The sequence below is a fragment of the Brienomyrus brachyistius genome, chromosome 1 (assembly GCF_023856365.1).
Source record: "Brienomyrus brachyistius isolate T26 chromosome 1, BBRACH_0.4, whole genome shotgun sequence".
Lineage (NCBI taxonomy): Eukaryota > Metazoa > Chordata > Actinopteri > Osteoglossiformes > Mormyridae > Brienomyrus > Brienomyrus brachyistius.
In genome coordinates, this window is record NC_064533.1 from 54,128,876 (window position 1) to 54,149,673 (window position 20,798).

The 20,798-nt window shown below is 44.0% G+C and overlaps 1 protein-coding gene across 6 annotated transcripts in view; it reads left to right on the top strand.

The window, feature by feature from the left end:
* LOC125746278 (low-density lipoprotein receptor-related protein 1B-like) overlaps positions 1-20,798 on the top strand; it is a 279,046-nt gene that overhangs the window by 177,275 nt on the left and 80,973 nt on the right. For all 6 annotated transcript variants that reach the window (XM_049020071.1, XM_049020079.1, XM_049020089.1 and 3 more), the window contains 9 exons: positions 30-170; positions 3,269-3,394; positions 4,806-4,937; positions 6,648-6,782; positions 7,162-7,291; positions 10,209-10,335; positions 10,484-10,635; positions 10,959-11,083; positions 11,266-11,637. In XM_049020071.1, coding sequence (XP_048876028.1) covers positions 30-170; positions 3,269-3,394; positions 4,806-4,937; positions 6,648-6,782; positions 7,162-7,291; positions 10,209-10,335; positions 10,484-10,635; positions 10,959-11,083; positions 11,266-11,637 — 1,440 coding nt within the window. The remainder of the gene's footprint in view (positions 1-29; positions 171-3,268; positions 3,395-4,805; positions 4,938-6,647; positions 6,783-7,161; positions 7,292-10,208; positions 10,336-10,483; positions 10,636-10,958; positions 11,084-11,265; positions 11,638-20,798) is intronic.

Here is a 20,798-nt window from a genome sequence, read left to right on the forward strand (position 1 = left end):
CCCAGACCAGCACCTGGTGTTCATTTCAGGTGGGAAGTTGTGGTGGGCGGATGACAGCTCTGGCCAGCTGGGAACCATCACCAAGCGGGATGGGCGGAACGCGGTGGTGCTGAGGAACAAGACGAGTGGTGTGGTGCACATGAAGGTCTACGACAGGGACGGGCAGAGAGGTGAGGGTGGCCGTGGCACCTGTAGCTGAGCACCAAAGAGCCTGCACGATGGGGCCCAGCCCCCATTCCTAGTACCTCCTCCCATAGCATTCATAATACCTGCATTATATTTTTTAGCAAATGCTTTTATCCAAAGCGATGTACATATACTGAACAAAAATATAAATGCAACACTCTTGTTTCTGCTCCCATTTTTCATGAGATGGACTTAAAGACCTACAATTCATTCCAGATACACAATATTACCATTTCTCTCAAACATTTCTCACAAATCAGTCTAAATGTGTGATAGTGAGCACTTCTGCTTTGCTGAGATAATCCATCCCACCTCACAGGTGTGCCACATCAAGATGCTGATCTGACATCATGGGTAGTGCACAGGTGTACCTTATACTGCCCACAATAAAAGGCCACCCTGGAATGTGCAGTTTTTTGCTTTATTGGGGGTCTGGGGACTCAGAACCGGTCAGTATCTGGTGTGACCACCATTTGCCTCATGCAATGCAACACATCTTCTTCGCATAGAGTTTATCAGATTGTCAATTGTGGCCTGTGGAATGTTGGTCCACTCCTCTTCAATGGCTGTGCGAAGTTGTTGGATATTAGTGGGAACTGGTACACGCTGTCGTATACGCCGGTCAAGCACATCCCAAACATGCTCAACGGGTGACATGTCCGGTGAGTATGCTGGCCATGCAAGAACTGGGACATTTTCAGCTTCCAAGAACTGTGTACAGATCCTTGCAACATGGGGCCGTGCATTATCTGTCTGAGTGGCTGGTCTCAGACGATCTTGGAGGTGAACCTGCTGGATGTGGAGGTCCTGGGCTGGTGTGGTTACACGTGGTCTGCGGTTGTGAGGCCGGTTGGATGTACTGCCATATTCTCTGAAACGCCTTTGGAGACGGCTTATGGTTGAGAAATGAACATTCAATGCACGAGCAACAGATCTGGTTGACATTCCTGCTGTCAGCATGCCAATTGCACGCTCCCTCAATGCTTGTGGCATCTGTGGCATTTTGCTGTGAGACAAAACTGCACATTCCAGGGTGGCCTTTTATTGTGGGCAGTATAAGGTACACCTGTGCACTACCCATGATGTCAGATCAGCATCTTGATGTGGCACACCTGTGAGGTGGGATGGATTATCTCAGCAAAGCAGAAGTGCTCACTATCACACATTTAGACTGATTTGTGAGAAATGTTTGAGAGAAATGGTAATATTGTGTATCTGGAATGAATTGTAGATCTTTAAGTCCATCTCATGAAAAATGGGAGCAAAAACAAAAGTGTTGCGTTTATATTTTTGTTCAGTGTAGATTAGAGTCAGTCCTTGGAGCAATTGGAGGTTACGGGCCTTACTCCAGGGCCAACAGTGAAATTACTCTGCTGACTCTGGGATTTGAGCCATCAGCCTTTCAATCACAGACACAGCATCCTAACCCACAGAGCCACACACCACATTCCTCTCTTGCAGTTTAATGGTGACTCAGATGCTGAATTGTATCACAGAACACTTTTACACGGAAAGCTAAATGCCGTGAATGGATGTAAAACACAAAGCTGTCCTCAGGGTCACTTAATCAGAAAGGTTTGGGGCGTTCTCCTCTTAAAAGGGGCACAGTTCATGAACGGCATCTGATCGATAACGTTTACCTTGATGATGAATCTGGCCCCTTTTCATGCTGATTGAAAATCCCTCCATCTACTTTAAATCTGCACATGAGAAAGTGTGCAGCAGGCTAAGGGGAGGATGCTTTCCCTTCACTCATCCCCGCGGCGTGAGCTAAAAGCCCCCTGATCCACATAAGGGTGACGCCCTGCTTGACTACGGCCGAGAGCCCTGTCTCCGTCGCGCAGGTTTCGGGCAGGATCATCTATATCCCTGACAGGTCCATTAACAGCATTGCCGTGGATATCCTAAGCATCCCATTAGTATAAAAAATGTCAATTAAGGCGTCTTTAAGGTAAATCTTTTCCGGAGCCCTTCAAACTTCCCTGGACCAATTAGCCACTTCATTTATCTCTCTGACAAGGAGCGAGTAGGAGGGCTGCACACGTCTCATTACTCTGACGCAGCGTGACCATGGACGGCGGGCATCCGAGCCGGCCGTTACGTCTGCATTAATTCCCTGTGATGCTGGCATGCTGGCAGTAATAATCAGCGCCATGAGATGGCGCCACTCCCTGTCTCTGCCCTGACGGGACCTTCTACATACATGATCAATTATGAGTGAAAGATTTTTTTCTGGTGTGTCCTAATTTTGTTGTAATGAGCTGAAAGGCACGAACGAGTACATTTTTATCATTTACTATTTAATTAGTGGCTACCCTGAAGGCAGAGAGTAACGCTGCAATAAGGACCCCCTACCTTTTACTTTATAACATATTAAAACTGAGTTAAATTTAATTAAAAGGACCCCTTCAAATCTTTGCAGAATCGTTTAAATAGCTGAATCCCAGGAGGGGCCACATCAGTTATTCATCTTGTTCTCAGACTTTGTAGGAAGTTGTTCCCTCTGACAGGAGGTGACAGTATTTAAAGAAACCCACGGGATAATGTGTACATCTATCATCAACCTGTAAAAAAACTAAAGTAAATGTTTTCCGCCCATTATTCTTGCCATTTTCAAAGTTATTAATTAGGTTAGGTGATTCCCTCTTAATTGGGTAGATTTAAACCACTGGTTTAATTAGACTGATGTTAAAGTGAGTATTAAAGTGGGTTTCTTGCGTGGCAGTGACGTAAAAGTGGCAGTGGCAATAGCAGTGACATAGTGAACGATGTAATAACAGCACTGCCCAGTCACAAAAATCAACAGTGACTTTATCACATTAAAAACTGGTATAAAACGATAAACAGAATTAAATGGCAACGAAGTTGACCTGTTAGTGCATGATTAAGAGGGCGTCATGCTACTGTAATGCCACTTAACAAGACACCTCTCCACCGAAACATCCCGCGGGGGAGGAATGTTGGGTAAATTGGCTGAAATCTGCTTTGGGTAAAGGTATCATGGGCGAACTGGATGACGTTAGCAGACACTCAAGCTGGATCCCTCACTCGAGAACCATATGTGACACTGCATCTCCTTCAGGGAGGAGCCCCTGTCAGGTGAACAACGGGGGGTGCTCCCAACTCTGCCTCCCCACCTCGGAAGTGACCAGGAGCTGCTCTTGCACCGTGGGCTACAGTCTGCGCAGTGACCGTGTCTCCTGTGAAGGTGCGTGCTACACCTTCCCCAGACCTCCGTCCGATTCCATCCAACCATCTGATTCAACACCTACACTGTAACAAATTCTAAATAAACACAAATGAATGAAGGCTCGTAGAATAATAATGACACTGGTATATGGCTGCCACTAACAACTATTTTTCTGTCGGTTAATCTGTCGACTATTTTACCAATTGGTCAATTGATGTAAGCGATTAATTTCCCTCCAGAAAATCAAATTTACTATTTAATTCAAGTTAATTATATTTTGACCAAAACAAATTGTATGTCATTGCAGGGCTTTAGATGAGAGACACTTGCTTTTCAACACTATATGGACATATTGTGATGCCCAAAAGTTGGTTTCTGTATAAATGCGGCGTATCCTTATACTTATTAAATTCGGTTAGCGAAGCTTGCCACTGGTGACTGTTTTGTTATACCATGGAAACAATAAGCAATAAAAGTCAAGAAAGGGCCAGCTCATCAACCACAACATTTTTTAAAAAAAGAGGAGATACTGTGGTTAAACAAAGTAAAAGGAAGTTGCTGCTTTGGCAGTACTTTTTGCAGTTTCAAGTCTTTTTCAAGTTTTTTCTGGTAAATACAGCATTCATTTTTCTTTCCTGATTTTTTTTTTTTAATTTAATGCTTGTTTCGTTTTTAGTTTACAATAATAACATTCATCCCAACAAGGCCACTGCACACGAATACACACACTGGCACAGTCAATCATTGTCGAATAAGCCCAGATTCTAATCTAAACATTTTCTCAAACATTTATTCAATGGAAATTCTATGGTAGCAAGCAGACAACGTTTTGATTTTAATAATGAGTGTATTCAGCAGCTACAAGGACAGAAGAAATTAAAAAGCTCTCCATACTAATGGTAATTTAATAAATATGAATAGACAACACTTAAATGGTTTTACCGATTCTGGCAGTCCAGAATATTGCCTACAGGTATTTTTCCCCTTCAGGTGCTCATGCGTAGCGCCAGTGCCACTGTGGTGCTTTTGAAACCTTGCACAGAGTACAAGCCACCTTTTGTCTTGTGATAATCTAAACTACTCCCATAGTTACGTAATGATATTGAAGGAAAACATTTGTTATAATGGATTTAAGCATTTTAGAAATCACAGAAGTAATTCTATTAACAAAATTAAAAAAAACGATGCATTAATTTAAATATTGATGTCGACACATTTTCAGCATTGACATGATTGACTACGTCTACTAATCGCGGCAACCCGACATTGGTATGTGTGATGACTTGTACAGCTGTCATATGCGCTATATGACATTTCCAACCACGGTTCATAAACTCATCATATTAAAACTGTTCTGTTTTTGAGAGGTTGAGCATGTGACTCAGCGTGTGCTCACTGTGTGCTGCCCCGTCTGGACATCTTGTGAAAGGTATCGGATCCTTCCTAATGTACTCCATCCAAGAGGGGATCCGGGGGATCTCTTTGGATCCCAGCGATAACACAGACGTGCTGATGCCAATCACTGGCACCTTGTTTCCTGTGGGGGTGGATTTCCATGCGGGTAAGTTTCCAGACTATTAAATAAAAATATTTAGATAAAGACTGGTTCTGACAGTGAGGTCTCCTAACTGACTGAGGATCTTGGGGAAAAAATGAAAATGAAAAAAGAATTCCCCTATACAGCAGTTTTATTGTTATGTAAGATATGCTGTGCGGCTGTTGTGGACAGTGATACATAAACTTTGGCTTGTCCTCCATGTTCCTGTGTGATTTACATCGGAAACCTGGATCCCTGGCATGGCTGTTTCATCACTGTGCTGCGAAACAATATTTCGCCGTGATGCGGAGATTTAGGGCTGGGTTTGGCCATAAATAACACTGCAGTTCCACCTCATTTACCCGCTTCTGCCTACGGAAGCGTGAAGCAGCTAGCGGCGAACGTGGCGTCCGCACTGATAATAATCCAGTTTCACCCCAAACTCTGACTGGTTGAGCGGGACCGTGATGCGATGGCCCTCTCTTTGGGAATAGGGGCTCAAGGTGGCTTTGAGGTGGCCAACTCATCGGGGATACACCCTAGGTCCCACATCTTCTCCTTCTTACGTCACACGTGTTCTTGGCATTTTTTGATGCCGACTTCTATGGAGTACTATTTCCAAACCTTCTGTGATTCCACTGTTCTCAAGGGTTTTTGTAGGACATTTTGTTGATAAACGGATTGTCACACAGTTGAGTAGTTGTCCTTATCAAAGTCACATTTATGAAACTGTGATGCCAAGGCTTTGAAGTGAAATATAATAATATGCAGCATTACTATCAAGGTGAGATATCAGCAAGATGAAGATGTCTGCCCTGGATGCCTGTTGCTGGCCCTGGGGGGGTGCTGTTACTGATAGGTTGCTTGTCAGGAGTGTGAATAACTGAAACGGAAGCAGGCCAAATAAACAGGAAGAAAAATAATTAATAATAAACTAATTGTGTATTTAAGAAGCCCACGGAGACAAGCGCTTGATTAAACTATTGATTGAAAAGTCTTCATTTTAATTACAAATAAAATCAGCTGGACTGTGAAGGATCAGGTGATGGTGCAGATGTTGTCTAAGGGCTGTGAAGATCTGCCCATGCATAAATCGAAAGATATGCCATCCCCCCCCCCCCCCCCCCCCCCACGAGCTGAGCATTCACACTGGCAATCTACATTACCTCAGCGGCTAGATTGACAACCCCCGAGCTGTCAGATGACCACCAGTCAAACCAGTATACTGGGCTGTCCCCCAGGTGACTTTTTGAGTGTGCTCCCAGTAACAAAATAATGTGCCCCTGTCACATGACTCACAGCTCAGAGAGGTTTACACCCACAGTTTGAAGTTGTCTGGTCACCTAGCAATAATGACCGGTTAAAAGTTAAAATTAAAAATGTGGAGAAGCATCATGAATTATGGACTGTTCAGTTTCTCTCACCTGAAACACATTTCAGCCTCACTCTGTCACAGCAAGAGGGTCTCTCAGCTCTTGCTTTGATGTGGAGAAGCAGACCTCGGGAAAACGCTCACGCCTCACCGCACTCCCGTAAACATGCCTCTCACATCTCAGCAGATGGAACAATGATGGGTTTCCTTAGCCATCGCTTTCATTCTCAGAGATGTCTGAGACATCTGAGAGTGATCGTGACCGAGCTATTCTGTTCGCCATCATCGTATTTCCTGTATCTGCATTGATGCCGATTGGGATCCATTTTAGATTAGGGGTCATCTGACTTTGCTATGTGCAGGAAATGACACAATCTACTGGACGGACATGGGCCTAAACCGCATTTCAAGGGTGAAGAGGGACCAGACGTGGAGGGAGGACATTGTCACCAGTGGCATCGGCAGGGTGGAGGGCATCGCCGTGGACTGGGTTGCCGGTGAGTGCACCCAAACTGCAGGCCTAGTACTATAGATATTACCCTAGTGTTACTATGTGCCCATGTCCAGAAGACCATGGGTTCAAATTCAGTGTGTAACAGAATAATCATGTCACCACTGTCCACTTGAGCAAGGCCCTTAACCCCAGCGGTTTCAGGGATGCTGGATGCTGGCTGACCCCAAGCTTTCCACCCTTTGTGTACTGTAGCTGTGGACAGTTACGTCCACTAAATATGTTAATTAATTTAGGACAACCATTTATGCATAAACGTTTGATCTCAAATAAATTTAAATTAATCAGTCAACATGATTTTCTGTATATCATATGGCCTGTGTGTGTGTTTGTTTATGTGCCTGTCGGCCTGCATTTTTCCACAGGGAACATATACTGGACGGACCACGGCTTCAACTTAATCGAGATAGCCCAGCTGAATGGCGCATTCCGATCCGTGGTGATCTCCCAGGGGCTGGACCAGCCACGAGCCATTGCCGTGCATCCAGTGAAAGGGTATGTTGTTTCCCAGTCTGCCCGCTAGCCAGGCAGTAGGACCTGTGGCTTTGCATGATCAGCTTAACTCTCCGCACTCTGGCCCCCATTCCCGCATCCATCTTCCGGGTCGCTGTGGAATTCGTCTTTTGGGCCAGTTAGTGGAATTGGAAGCATGGGGTACTTCAGCAGGCAGACTCCAGACGCTACTGATCACATGATTAATGAATTGCCTACCCTAAATGCCAGCATCCTCAGGAATAACACTTCCGATAAAAAAAGAGCAACTCATCCTCACTGAGTAATAAGGACCCTGCCTGGTTCTGCTAGCACCCCTGAGACCCTCCTACAGGAGAATCCCGAACCGATCTGAATCCCCTGCCACAGAAACGGCACCGAACCCCAAAACTAAGCCTGCGGGGTAATTAAAAGAGTGATTCACTGCGCAGGATTTCTGTAGCGATAGCCTTTTGTTTCAGATGCGATCAGAGGTGTCAGGGCGACCTGAAGATAAATCTCACTGAGACAGAACAGAAGCGTCCCGCGGCACGCGGAGTAAGGAATGGAAGTATGTGGTGCTGCCACACTCCTTGGATCTGAGGAGGATTACCACAAAGCCACCGTGGATGGGGTCACATATGGCTCAGTATGCAGTGGCACCAGTACCAGTCGTAGCTCAGGTAGTGCCCTAGGCAAGCTTCACCGGATGCACTCCCTGTCCGAGACCAAGTGAAATTAGCTGGCTAAGTCAGCATCACCCCAGAAGAAGACGTCTTAGGCGGCTGAGTGTGTCGTCTGATGGTTGACCACTGAGTAACACAACAGTGCTGTAGATCTTCTTTCACAAGGGTACATTTCTGCATCACAGTGCCCCTTTTCCCAGCCAGCCTGGTTTGGCTTTATTCCAGCCCAATGCAGTCACTTTTTACATTCATACCCCAGGAATAATATAGGGAGTCAGGTACAGAGCGGAACACCGTCACCTCTCAGCCATCCGCTGGGACTGAGATGAACGGACAGGAGTCCAAAACGAGATGAATCAGTGCTGAGCGTGCAAGATAGCGGGGTAATGCCATGAATGCCGCCAGTGGGCACGCGGATCCCTGTACCGATAGGGTCCGTATGCCAAGTGCACCGCCTCATAACCGTCTGTCATCGGTAAGTGAGAAATCGATATGCTACTCAGCAGGCGTGCGTTGGATCTGCCATGTTTGACGCGGAAAAACAGGGAGCGGGGGGTGGGGGGGAGGAGGGTGTCTAGTGTCCAGAGGCTGCCTTCCACTCATGAAGACCTTTCGTGTCGTGATACCAACCCTGTTTCCAAAAAAGTGGGACTCTGTGTAAAATACAAAAAAAACAGAATGCAATGATTAACAAATCACATAAACCCATATTTATTTGAAAACAGAACAAAGACTGCATATCAAATGTCGAAAAAGAAATGTTGCTGTTTTATGACAAGTATATGTTCAATTTGAATTTGATGCCAGCAACATGTTTAAAAAAGGTGGGACAGGGGCATGTTTACCCCTGTGTTGCATCACCTCTTCCATTTTGCTTCAGGCCATCTTAAATGAGCTCGAGTCCAGAGAAGCGGCAGCGTTTCTGGATCATGTTTAGATGTGGTTTCTTCTTTGCATGGTAGAGTTCCATCCTGCATTTGTGGATGCAGCAATGAACTGTGATCACAGACAATGATTATCAGAAGTGTTCCTGAGCCCATCCAGTGTCTGTTTTTAATGCAGTTTCGTCTGAGGACCTGAAAATCGCAGCTGTCCAATATTGGTTTTTGGCCTTATGTACCATAGATGATGAAATTCCGAAATTATTTGCACTATTACGTTGAAGAATATTATTCTTAAATCGTTCTATTTACCACACACAGTCTTTCACAGAGTAGTGAACCTCTCCCCATCTTCACTGCATAGAGGCTTTGCCTCTCTGGGTGGCTCTTTTTATACCCAATCATCTCACAGACCTGTTACCAATTAACCTAGTTAATTACAATAAATTCAACCAGGAGTTTTGATTTAGCATTACACAACTTTTCCCGTCTTTTGTCGTCCTGTCCCAGCTTTTTTGGAACGTGTAGTTGGCATGAAAGTCAAATTGAGTATTTATTTGTCATAAAATAATAAAATTTACCAGTTTCAACATCTGATATGTTGCCTTTGTTCTATTATCCAATACACATGGGTTTCTATGTATAAATCATTACATTCTGTTTTTATTTACATTTTCCAAAGCATCCCAACTTTTTTGGACACAGGATTGTACACGTGATGACATGCCCTTCTGAAGCGACCGCTTTCAGGCTTGTCCGTGTCCCGGCTTTTCAGTTAGAGAGGAATCAGTTCCCTGCATGTCATTTTCTGGACTGATGACAAAAGGAAAATCCTCTGATCCAGCCAGGACTGATTTGAAAGTCTGAGTGAGAAAGTAATATATTTCGCCACGTGACTCAGGTGTTGGACGGGGAAGGACGAGTTTGCTGCAAGCTGAGGACAGAGAGAGGGAACATAACCATACCAACAAAGAACCAGCTCTTTCAGGAGGAGAGCAAAGAACAAAATGCTGTGGGGGGTGGGTGGCTTGTTGTGAATGAACAAAATGCAGCGCTTTTAGGTCAGACGTCAAGCAGGGTCTAGTTTACCAGGGGCAGGAAGCACAGAACACTGCAATTTACACATAATTCGGGGAAATAGCAGGAAGCCAATCAGAAGTACAGACTGCAGTCGCATCACCCTCCCTAAGTGCACATAAACCACATTCCCTCAATGTATCCCAACTCCCAGAATGAGTGAAAATGTACAACTGAACATATCTACCTGTGTTTGCTGGAAGGTTTGTAATGTCCTGGAGTGCTTGGCACCGCTGTGCTCCCACATTCTGTCTCATTCTCAATGCCACCCTGCTGTGTCACCGTGTCCCTATGTAGGTACATGTTCTGGACAGAATGGGGTCAGACCCCATGCATCGGCAGGGCACGTCTGGATGGGTCAGACCAAGTCATGCTGGTGAACTCTGGCATCGCCTGGCCCAATGGAATCTCCATCGACTACGAGGTCAGTGCTGGCACTTGAAGCATCTGCATAGTCTTTTCCCACTCCGTTGTGAACCTCAATAACGGCTTTTAATTGGGGGTGGGAGAGGTGAGAAAAATGTCTCCATAACTGGAACACTTCCTACTCATGTTTGTGAATTGCATTCCAGGAAAATAAGTTATACTGGTGTGACGCTCGCACCGACAAGATAGAAAGGATCAACCTTGAGAACGGGCAGAGCCGCGAGATCGTTTTGTCATCCAGTGGCTTGGATATGTTCTCCGTCACCATCTTTGGCGCATACATCTACTGGTCTGACAGGTCATTTATTTTTCCATAAATGTTACCGTTCTCCCGAATGTTTGGCAAACACCAGCCAACTTGCCTTCAGTTGTTTTCTTGCAAGGTCACTGCTGAGAATCCTAGGGATGCAGTGTTATATGTCGGGAAAACACCTGCTCCTTTGCATTACTCCCACCCTTTTTACTGTATCCAAGAAGGTTCATGCTCTCCATCTGTCAGGGGAAACCTCTCTTGTGATTTTCCTGATCTTTACATTGCCATTGCTTGAAGACCATGGGTCTGTGCTATCTAACATCTTGCTCTTTCCCCCTCGTCACTCCTTCCCTACTTGCCCACGCCAGGGCACATGCCAACGGCTCCATCCGGAGGGGCTTCAAGAGCAATGCCACAGAGGCCCTTACCATGAGGAGTGGCTTGGGAATCGGCCTGAAGGACGTGAAGGTGTTCAGCCGGGGCCATGAGAAAGGTTGAGTTACCGCTCGGTGCTACCCACACATCTCTCTTTTTAAACACAACCTGTTTGATGCTAGTCACATGTCTTCCCCTTTAAATGCAACATCTGCTCGATGTTAGTCAGACGTTTTCCCCTTTAAATGCAACACCTGCTTATGCTCTACTAGAGGTTGGAAAAAATGTCCTCTCGTTTAGGCACAAACCCCTGTGCCAGGAGAAATGGCGGTTGCCAGCAGCTCTGCTACTATCTAGGCAGTGGGCGGAAGACCTGTGCATGTGCTCATGGCTACCTGGCAGAGGATGACGTGTCCTGCCGCAGGTACGATGGCTACCTCCTGTACTCGGAGCGCACCATCCTAAAGAGCATCCACCTCACGGATGAGAGCAATCTCAACCAGCCGGTTGTGGCCTATGAGAACCCAGCCTACTTCAAGAACGTTATTGCCCTGGCCTTCGACCACCGACAAAAGGCACTTGGAACAAATCGCATCTTCTTCAGCGATGTGCACTTTGGGAACATTCAGATCATCAACGACGATTGGACGGACCGGCATGTCATTGTGGAGAGTAAGACCATTTTTAATCCCTTGCTTTCATGAGAACATCTCGCTAGACCATCTTTGCCTTGCTAATCTTGATACAAATCAAAAGAATACATATATAAACCTCATAGTGCCTCATAAAATTGTTTTTTTGCTTTCTTGCCAAATTGGAAGAGTAGGAACATCTTGGAATTCTCCTCAGCCTTCTTTAGCATAGAAACCTGCAGTTTGAGAGGGAGCATTGATATTTCATAGATATTACACAGAGCTGCTAAGTATTTGCCCAATAAAGTTGCTACATCTGTATTAGTAGTGCTTTTCCCCCATGGTTTACTTTGAGCAGACAAAACAACCTCTTTTTTTATTTCAAGGCCCCAATAGCAAAGGATCCAGAACCTAAAATCCATTGTAAACCATCAATTCCCAGAAAAATATACTCTTGTTTGGTTATCGTTCGTTTATCTGAATGCTCAAAGTTTTTTCTTTGGGGAGCATGTTAGGCGTGACACTACAAGAAACCTGCTATCTTGAGTGGACCATGTACACATTCAGGAATTTTGAAACTTGCATGAAATTCAGTAGTTCTTTTTGGCGTTGCTGGTCCTTGTGATCCTACAACAGAAGACTCAGTAAAGATGGTTTAACCCTCTGGGGTCTAGGGGTAGAGAACACACTTTCACTGATTGGGGCATGGTCACACATTTCATTCAATATCATAAACTTAATTCATAGCAAATAAATTATTTCTTATGTATTTGTTTTGGCATTAAACTCATTTTAATCTTAGTGTACTTTGTTAATATGTCAGATTTATGTGAAGTTTGTAATTTGACATCAAAGTATAGGCATTGCAAAATGCAGCTGGGAACACTTGCAGAAACATTATAAAAGTACATAGTAAGCAATGGTGGCAGTTTGTTTTGATCCCAGATATCTGATCACCAAAGTCTGGGCTAGAATGCGAATAGCGATCTTCAGGTGAGCGCGGTACTACAAGCTCCAATGCAGGTAAAACAAAGAAAGCTGACATGGTTTACTTTTTTGCCGATTTAACCTAATTTAAAAAAACTTTAACTTTTTTTCATGATTCTACACTAAGATTTCAGCCAGATATAAACTGAAATAGATGCAAAAAGTACGCTGCATCGCCGACAACGCACTCGACCCCAGAGGGTTAAGGAGAGGGGAAAAATGAAATAAGTAACATACAGCAATACAATACACAGTATAAAATATAAAAGTATAGGTGGAATATTGCACATGATCAATTGCACACGAGATAAATATATTGTACTGAGATATATTGCACTTTGGAAAAACTCAGTTGAGAGTGCAGAAAATGATCAAGGGCAGCGATATTGCCCGGTATAATGATTACATGGTATACAGTTAAGATACAGAGATAAGTAAGTGGCATTGTCATACAGTGAACATGGGTGGGTCCCAAAACAGTTGAGGTGCATCTTTCTGGATGTGTAGTTCCTGATGCTGGTGGTGTTCCTGGGTTTTCGGCTACTGCGAGTAATGAAGAGTTCCTCCAGGGTGGGTAGCTGTGAGCCAGTGATCCTCTGGGTTGTTTTGATGATGCGCAGGAGGACCTTCTTGTTCTCGGAGGTGATGCCTAGGTACCATACTGTGCTACAGTATAGGATGATGGACTTTATGGCACAACTGTAGAAGCTGACCACAGCTGTTGTGGAAGTTGTGCTTTCTTTAGGCTTCTCAGGAAATGAACCTTCTGGAGTCCTTTTTTGGCCATGGTTGTTGTGCTTGTTGACAAGGAGAGGTCTCAGCTGATATGGACACAAAGAAATCTCAAATTCTGGACAGAATCCACCTTCTCGCCGACAATATTGATGGGATGGTCGTCCTTTTACGTCGACTTCCTGAAATCCAGGATCGGCTCCTTAGTTTTCTTTGTTTTCTAGTCTAGGTTCCTCTCAAGGTTTCTTCCTGCTAGAGGGAGTTTTTTTCTTGCCACTGTCGCCTCAGGTTTGCTTGATGGGGTTCTTTCCGGTTAAATGTAAAGTGCTTTGTGACAATGAATGTTGTTAAAAACGCTATATAAATATAATTGAATTGAATTGAATTTGTGTTGAGGGCTGCAGTTGTTGTCCTGGCTTCAGCTCTCCAAGTTCTCTACCTCCTGTCTGTAGGCTGACTCATTGTTTGAGATCAGTATGCGTATTTGATTATGATACTGGAATCATGGATGGGTTTGCAGTCGTGTGTGAAGAGTGAGTATGGCAGAGGGCTCAGCGCACAGCCTTGTGGTGCTTCAGTGTTTAGTGTTATGACAGTGGCTACTGACTCGCCCATCCGTACAGCCTGTGGTCTTCTTGTGAGGAAGTCCAGAATCCAATTACACAGGTATGTGTTAAACCTCTGCGGTCAACAGCATCGTCGGCGATGCCGTGTATCTTTCTCGTGTATTTCAGTTCATAACTGACTGAATTGTAGAAACATGAAAAAAATGCTAATGCTGACTAAATCCATAATCTGTCTTCTTTTCAAAACATTTGTTGTCGGAAGTATTAAAGTGTTTAAAATTACGTTAAATTGGGAAAATTGAAAACCATGTCACCTTTCTTTGTTTTACTTGCATCAGGGGCATGTACAATTGGAAAATTGTGGTGGCTGCATCTGTACTATAGTACCACTCTCACCTCTCAGAGGATTAACCCTCTGGGGTCTAGGGGTAGGAAACACACTTTCACTGACTGGGGCATGATCAGGGATGGATTACGGACCGGGCCAGCGGGGCCTGTGGGGTGCAGGGGGCCTGTGGGGCCCCTAGCCCAAAACAATTTGCAACACTTTTCAACAATGTATTTTCGTTTGTCTATTTTAGAGGGCCTACATTCTTTGATCCTCTGCCTACAAGGGCCCCTGACCCTATAGGGAGGGCGTTTGGCTGCCAAGGGCCCTTGAATTGTGGTGGTTGTGGTGGTGGTGGTGGTGGTGGTGGTGGGGGGGGGGCCTCGCAAATGTTTTGCCCAGGGGCCCACACAACCCATAATCCGTCCCTGGGCATGATTTTACATTTCATTCAATATCATAAACTTAATTCATGGCAAATAAATCATATCTTATATTTATTTTGGGATTAATCTCATCTTAATCTTAGTGTACTTTGTAAATATGTCAGATTTATATGAAGTTTGTAATTTGACATCAAAGTATAGACATTGCAAAATGCAGTTTGGAACACTTGCAGAAACCATTTGTAAAAGTTACATAGTAAGCAATGGTGGCAGTTTGTTTTGATCCCAAATATCTGATCACCAAAGTCTTGGCTACGTGAAGATGACTAAATGGTGTAGATGCAACATTCAGTTGGATAAATAAATAAGAAAAACCAAACTCATGTCACTATTTCTGGCCTCCTTTCATTGAATATGTAGGAGTTCTTATGTGTATGCATGAGCCATTCACACCTGGCCACCCCCCCCCCCCCCCCCCCGCCCTCCTTTTAATGGCACTGATGGGGATGTATTTGGATCGCGCTTCTCCGTTGCGTTGTTCATCAAATAGACCATGCAAGAGCGATTTGAATATATGGTAATGCGGCTATTTAGAATGCGAATAGCAATCTTCACGTAAGGGTGGTACTACACGCCCCCGATGCAGGTAAAACAAAGAAAGGAGACATGGTTTACTTTTTTGCCTATTTAACCTAATTTTAGACATTATAATACTTCCGACAATTACCGTTTTGAAAAGAAGACTGATTACAGATTTAGTCAGCGTTCATCCATGGTTTTTATGTTTCTACAATAAGATTTCAGCAAGTTATGACCTGAAATTCACCAGAAAGATATGCGGCATCGCCGATGACGCTGTTGACCCCAGAGTATTAAGGCCCAGGTCAAGCTGGTAGTCAACTTGTTTGACGTGATGGTATTGAAGGTGGAGCTTTAGTTGATGAACAGCATCCGTTCATAGCTGTCTCTCTGTTCTAGATGCGACAGGGCAACGTGAAGGGCCAGTGAGACAGCATTCTCCGTTGACCTATTTGCCTTGTAGACAAACTAGGGGGTCAGGGCTACTGCGTGGTAGTCGACCTGATCTCTGCCTGTTTTGGAACCGGGATGATGGTAGCGGTCTTGAGGCAGGTAGGAACGATGTTGAACAGTCTAGTGAGCATGGCTACCAGCTGTCCTGCGTAGTGCTTCAGGATCCACCCAGGAACACCGTCCGGGGCAGCAGTTTTGTTGAGGATTATATGGCTTAGGGTCCTTCTCACCTCGTGTGGTTGTAGTGCAGATAATGGTGCTTTGTGCAGTGGTAGCTTGGTGGTAGGTTGATTGTTGGCTCTGTCGAACCATGCAAAGAAGTCGTTCAGTTCATCAGGGAGAGATGGGTTAACTGTGTTAGTTATGCAGCTGCTGCTGTCTTTGTAGTCTGTGATGGATTTTATGCCTTCCCATATGCGGCGGGAGTTTGAGCTGTTAAAGTGCTCCTCTATTCGCATTTTGTAGTGGAGCTTTGCGTCTCTGATGCCTTTCTTCAGATTGAACCTTGCTGTTTTATAAGCTGCTGAGTCCCCCGTGCAGAAAGCTTGTCACGCACCTTCAGCAGGTTCTGAACATCCCTCTTTATCCATGGTTTCCAGTTTGGGAACGTGCATATGCTCTTGCTGGTAGTAAGATTATCTGTACAGAAGTTGATTTATGCTAGTACAGAGAAGGCGCTTAAGTCTATGTGGTTGTCCAGAGTGGCTTCTTCCATGAACAGGTCCCAGTTTGTGTTGTTGAAGCACTACTGTAGTTCAGCTATGGCTTGCACAGACGAGACTCTGACTGTCTGTACTGTGGGCTTTGTCCTGGTGATGAGGGGTCTGTATGCTGCACTCAGGAACGATCGGGTCACTGGAATGGACAAGTGGAATGGATAAGTTCGGGCAACGCTTTGTAAGCGTTTGCTACATCGCAGTAGACATAGTCCAATGTACTGTTTCCTCTAGATGCAATATCAACAAACTGGTCGATTTTCAGGAGCACAGATTTAAAGTTTGCATGATTGAAGTCCCCTGCTATAATAAACATGCCATCCAGGAGATTTTTGCAGTCCGGTTATAGCGTCATGCAGTTTAACCAGTGCTAACTTAGCATTAGCTAGTGTTGGAATATGCACTGTGGTGAGAAACACTATTGTAAACCCTTTTGGCAGATGGAAAGGTATGCACTTTAGTGTTATGAATTCTAGACACAGAGAACAGAACTGTACGATAATGTCTGTGGAAGTGCACCATGCATTGTTTGCATGTGTACATACTCTGGCACTTTTGTCCTTACTAGTCCGGTCCAAGCGGTACACAGTCCAGTCTGCTAGTTCAATAGCCATGTCAGGGATGTTAGCATTCAAACAAGTTTCCACAAAGAGTGAGACGCAGTTGTTCATCTTTTTGGCAGCGGTCCTGAGTCTCAACTCGTCGATCTTGTTAACTAGCGACTGGGTGTTCGGGACCAACAGGTTCGTTAGTGGTGGCTTTTTCAGGGTGGCTTTTAGTCTAGCATGAATGCCGGCCCGCTCACCCTGCTTTTCCTTGCGCTCTCTCCTCTGCTTGTGCCACCTCCTCACTGGGGTGGAAATCCAGGCAGGCACTGACATGTGAAGCAGTTCATCTGGAATGTTTGGAGGTAGTGGTGGAATGAAACCTTTTATTCCGATATCCCTCAGTTCTTGCCGATTGTATGTCATATTTGCCAGGTCTGACTGAATAAAGTGGCTTAACCCTCTGGGGTCGATGGCATCGTCAGCGATGCCGCGTATCTTTCTCGTGTATTTCAGTTCATAACTCGCTGAAATCTTATTGTAGAAACATCTTTTCAAAACGTAAACAGAAGTAACACGATCCAGATATATCCCCATCAGCGCCATAAAAGGGGGGAGGGATGTGGCCAGGTGTCAATGGCTCATTCATGAAAGTTGCTACATATTTAATGAAAGGAGCCCAGAAATAGGGACATGAGTTTCTTATTTATTCATTAACTGAATGTTGCAACTACGGTATTTAATCATCTTCTTGTAATGAAGACTTTGGTGATCAGATATCTGGGATCAAAACAAACTGCCAATTGCTTACTATGAACTTTTATAATGTTCCTGCAAGTGTTCCAAACTGCATTTTGCAATGTCTATACTTTGATGTCAAATTACAAACTTCTGACATAAATCTGACATATTTACAAAGTACACTAAGATTAAAATGAGTTTAATGCCAAAACAAATACATAAGAAATAAATTATTTGCCATGAATTAAGTTTATGATATTGAATGAAATGTGTGACCATGCCCCAGTCAGTGAAAGTGTGTTCTCTACCCCTAGACCCCAGAGGGTTAAAGTACAGAGAATTAAAAGAAAGTAAAGAAAATCTTCTCCTCAGAGAGCTCCGGGCCACTGCGTCCATCCACGCTGCCATCTTGCATCTAAGTAACTTATGGCCTATGTCTTTTTAATAACCAACTTAAAGAGTGGCCCTTTCAGACAGAAGCATTTCTACAGAGGACCCTCGGACATAATCAACTGATGGAATTTTTAGAGAATGCCCACTTCTGAATTTCTCTGTCTATTGATGTGATTTAGACCAGGTTAGGGATGGGTTTGGCAAACATATTTTTATTGTGTAATCTGATTGATTATCCTTCTCGTCATATGGATAAGCAGAGATGTTGCCTTGTCGTTTTGTCCTATAGCACAGGAAGGTGTCGCTGTAACAGAGATTATATTCAGATGTCTCCTTCATGAGGAGCAGCCAGGGTGTGATTTTCAACATTTAACATTTTTAAATTGTTGAAGTTGGGGGGAGGTGGGGTTTATTTATCTCCCACTTTCATTGTTGATTAAAGAAATTCAGGCCACAGCCTCCCTTTAAGTATCCTGCAGATTGTGTTCTGGCAGCAGAGTATAATTGGGGGGCAATTATCCATCGTGCTCGACTTTGATGTTAGCATCTCTAAGGCGGTGCACCGCCGTAAAATGAAGGGTGGGGGGGTGCAGATTGCTCACTGGCGTTTCAGGCTTTAAGTGTTAGAGGCCATTTGTGAAAGGGCCATTTGTAACCAACGTAAAGTGGCAGTACCTTGATGTATCGCAGGGTTTTACACACGCAACATCTAGTAAGAGCTTTGTAATGGCTTCCACTATTCTTTTCCAAGTAAATGGGAGCAATCTAACTGTCAAAAAAAACGTGTTTAAGGTATCGTATCTCTTGTGTTGGCTGACATATGATGGATTAAATTGCCACTTTCCGCCATCTTCGACCCAGAGAGGGTTAGGCGAACAGAAAAGTAATCCATTTCCTCATTCTCTCTCATTTTTTGTGTTGTTTATCCTCACGTCATTGCAATTAGCAGATTGCCTGGAGCAGTGTATTATACAGATGTGCAGGCCGGAAGCACACTGAGGTTTGGCTGGTTTGTTTCAGTAATAAATGAATATTGAATGATGCAGACAGAGTGTGGCCATAATGTTACGCGTAAATGGCTGCTTATATGGACACTGTTCAGTATAGATTGAATATGGTCATGGAGAAACTGAACGTTTGATTTTGCTGATTCTTTCACCTCAACCCCAAGAAGAGGAAACTGAGAGACTTGGTTTGGCCAGTCTCTCCAAAATGAGCATGATTTAAACCAACAGAAGCCACTGATCCATTCCAGTGACCATTCCTGGAGTTATGTTTAACCTTGTAATTAGTGACACTCAGCAAGATGTTCAGCTGTGGATGCTGAGGAGGTTCACACTTAGCGATGACACAGGGTCACTTTTTTATGGGATGTAGGCTAATGTTCAGCTGGACTGGGTGGATATTGTCAGTCGTGAAATGATCTTTCTGTCTGCTCACACAGGAGTAGTTTTTCCATCATTAGACAAAGTAACATTTCTGAGAAAACTACTAAAAAAACAACTCTTCAGTTCAAACTGAGAGAAGCTATTTGAGAATTTAATTGCACAGAGCCAACTACCGGGTAATATTGACCTAAAAATTGCATTAATATTTGAAATAATATTTCAGATTAACGAGATTCATCCTTTAAACATTTAAACAAACTTTTTAATGATAGCATTATTAATGAGACAAGCTTTTATAATTTACAGGTTGGTTAATAAGTAACATTAGCTGCTTGGATGGATTACCAAACAGAATCCCAAATATGTGTGCATGACACCATATATACCGTTAGATCATGTTTGATTGAATGTGACATGTCACATGACTTCATGCTCAGGTTGTAATTGGATATTTTCATGCATAATCCCCTCCCATGATACCGACAGCACATCTGTGGCGAATGATGAGCTCAGTACCAGAAGCCTCTTCCGCTTTGATAAGGATGAGACATGGTGGATAAGCAAGTAAAGCCCCCAGGACTAAAAAGATAAGCCCCCCACCCCCCTCACTCCCATCCGATGAGAGTTCAGGTAGTTTATTCCTCCATGCTGCTGTTGTGTGCTAGGAGTGGAATTTCTCGTAATCTCTTTCACTTTCTTGTTACTTTTGTTGTGGAGACCTAGAGAAGGGCATCAGCTACCTTTGTACTTCCACATGAAACTGGATATTTTTTTCCCAGTTTTTCTTTTTACAGTTACAGGAAACATTTTGCTTTTGTTTAGCCTGTCAGTAGTGATAATAATACACTTAGCTGATAGAGTCCCTGATCATCTTCACCAGTATGCTGGCCACAGTGAAATCTGTGAAATGACATACAGTACCAAAACCTGCCTGTGGGAGGCACTGGACAGAAGAGCAGTTAACCACATTGTCATATTATTTCTACCAGTGAAGGTTGTTAAAATATGAAATCATCAGTTTCCTATCATCTGTTTTTTTTCCCAACAACTATGTGTTAATCACCATTATTAAGATTCCTGGTTCTGTGTCTGATTCTGCATGGCAACAGTTAGTGTAGTTTAAGACCTTGCATGGAAATAGCCGATACGTTTAAACATGCAGAATCTGCTGTTAGTTAAAAATTAGTTAATCATCTGTGAATGTAGGGATCTGTCAATCACCCAGTGGCCATCCCCCCCCCCCCTCCCTGGCAAGGAAACCCAGTTGCTCCCAGTGCAAGTGACAGTCTCTCCCAGAAAAGCAAAATGGGAAAAACGGCCACCCATTTAATGGAAGGAATGCAAGTGCGTCAGTCAAACATGTCTGGCTAATTAAGCCCCATGGTAC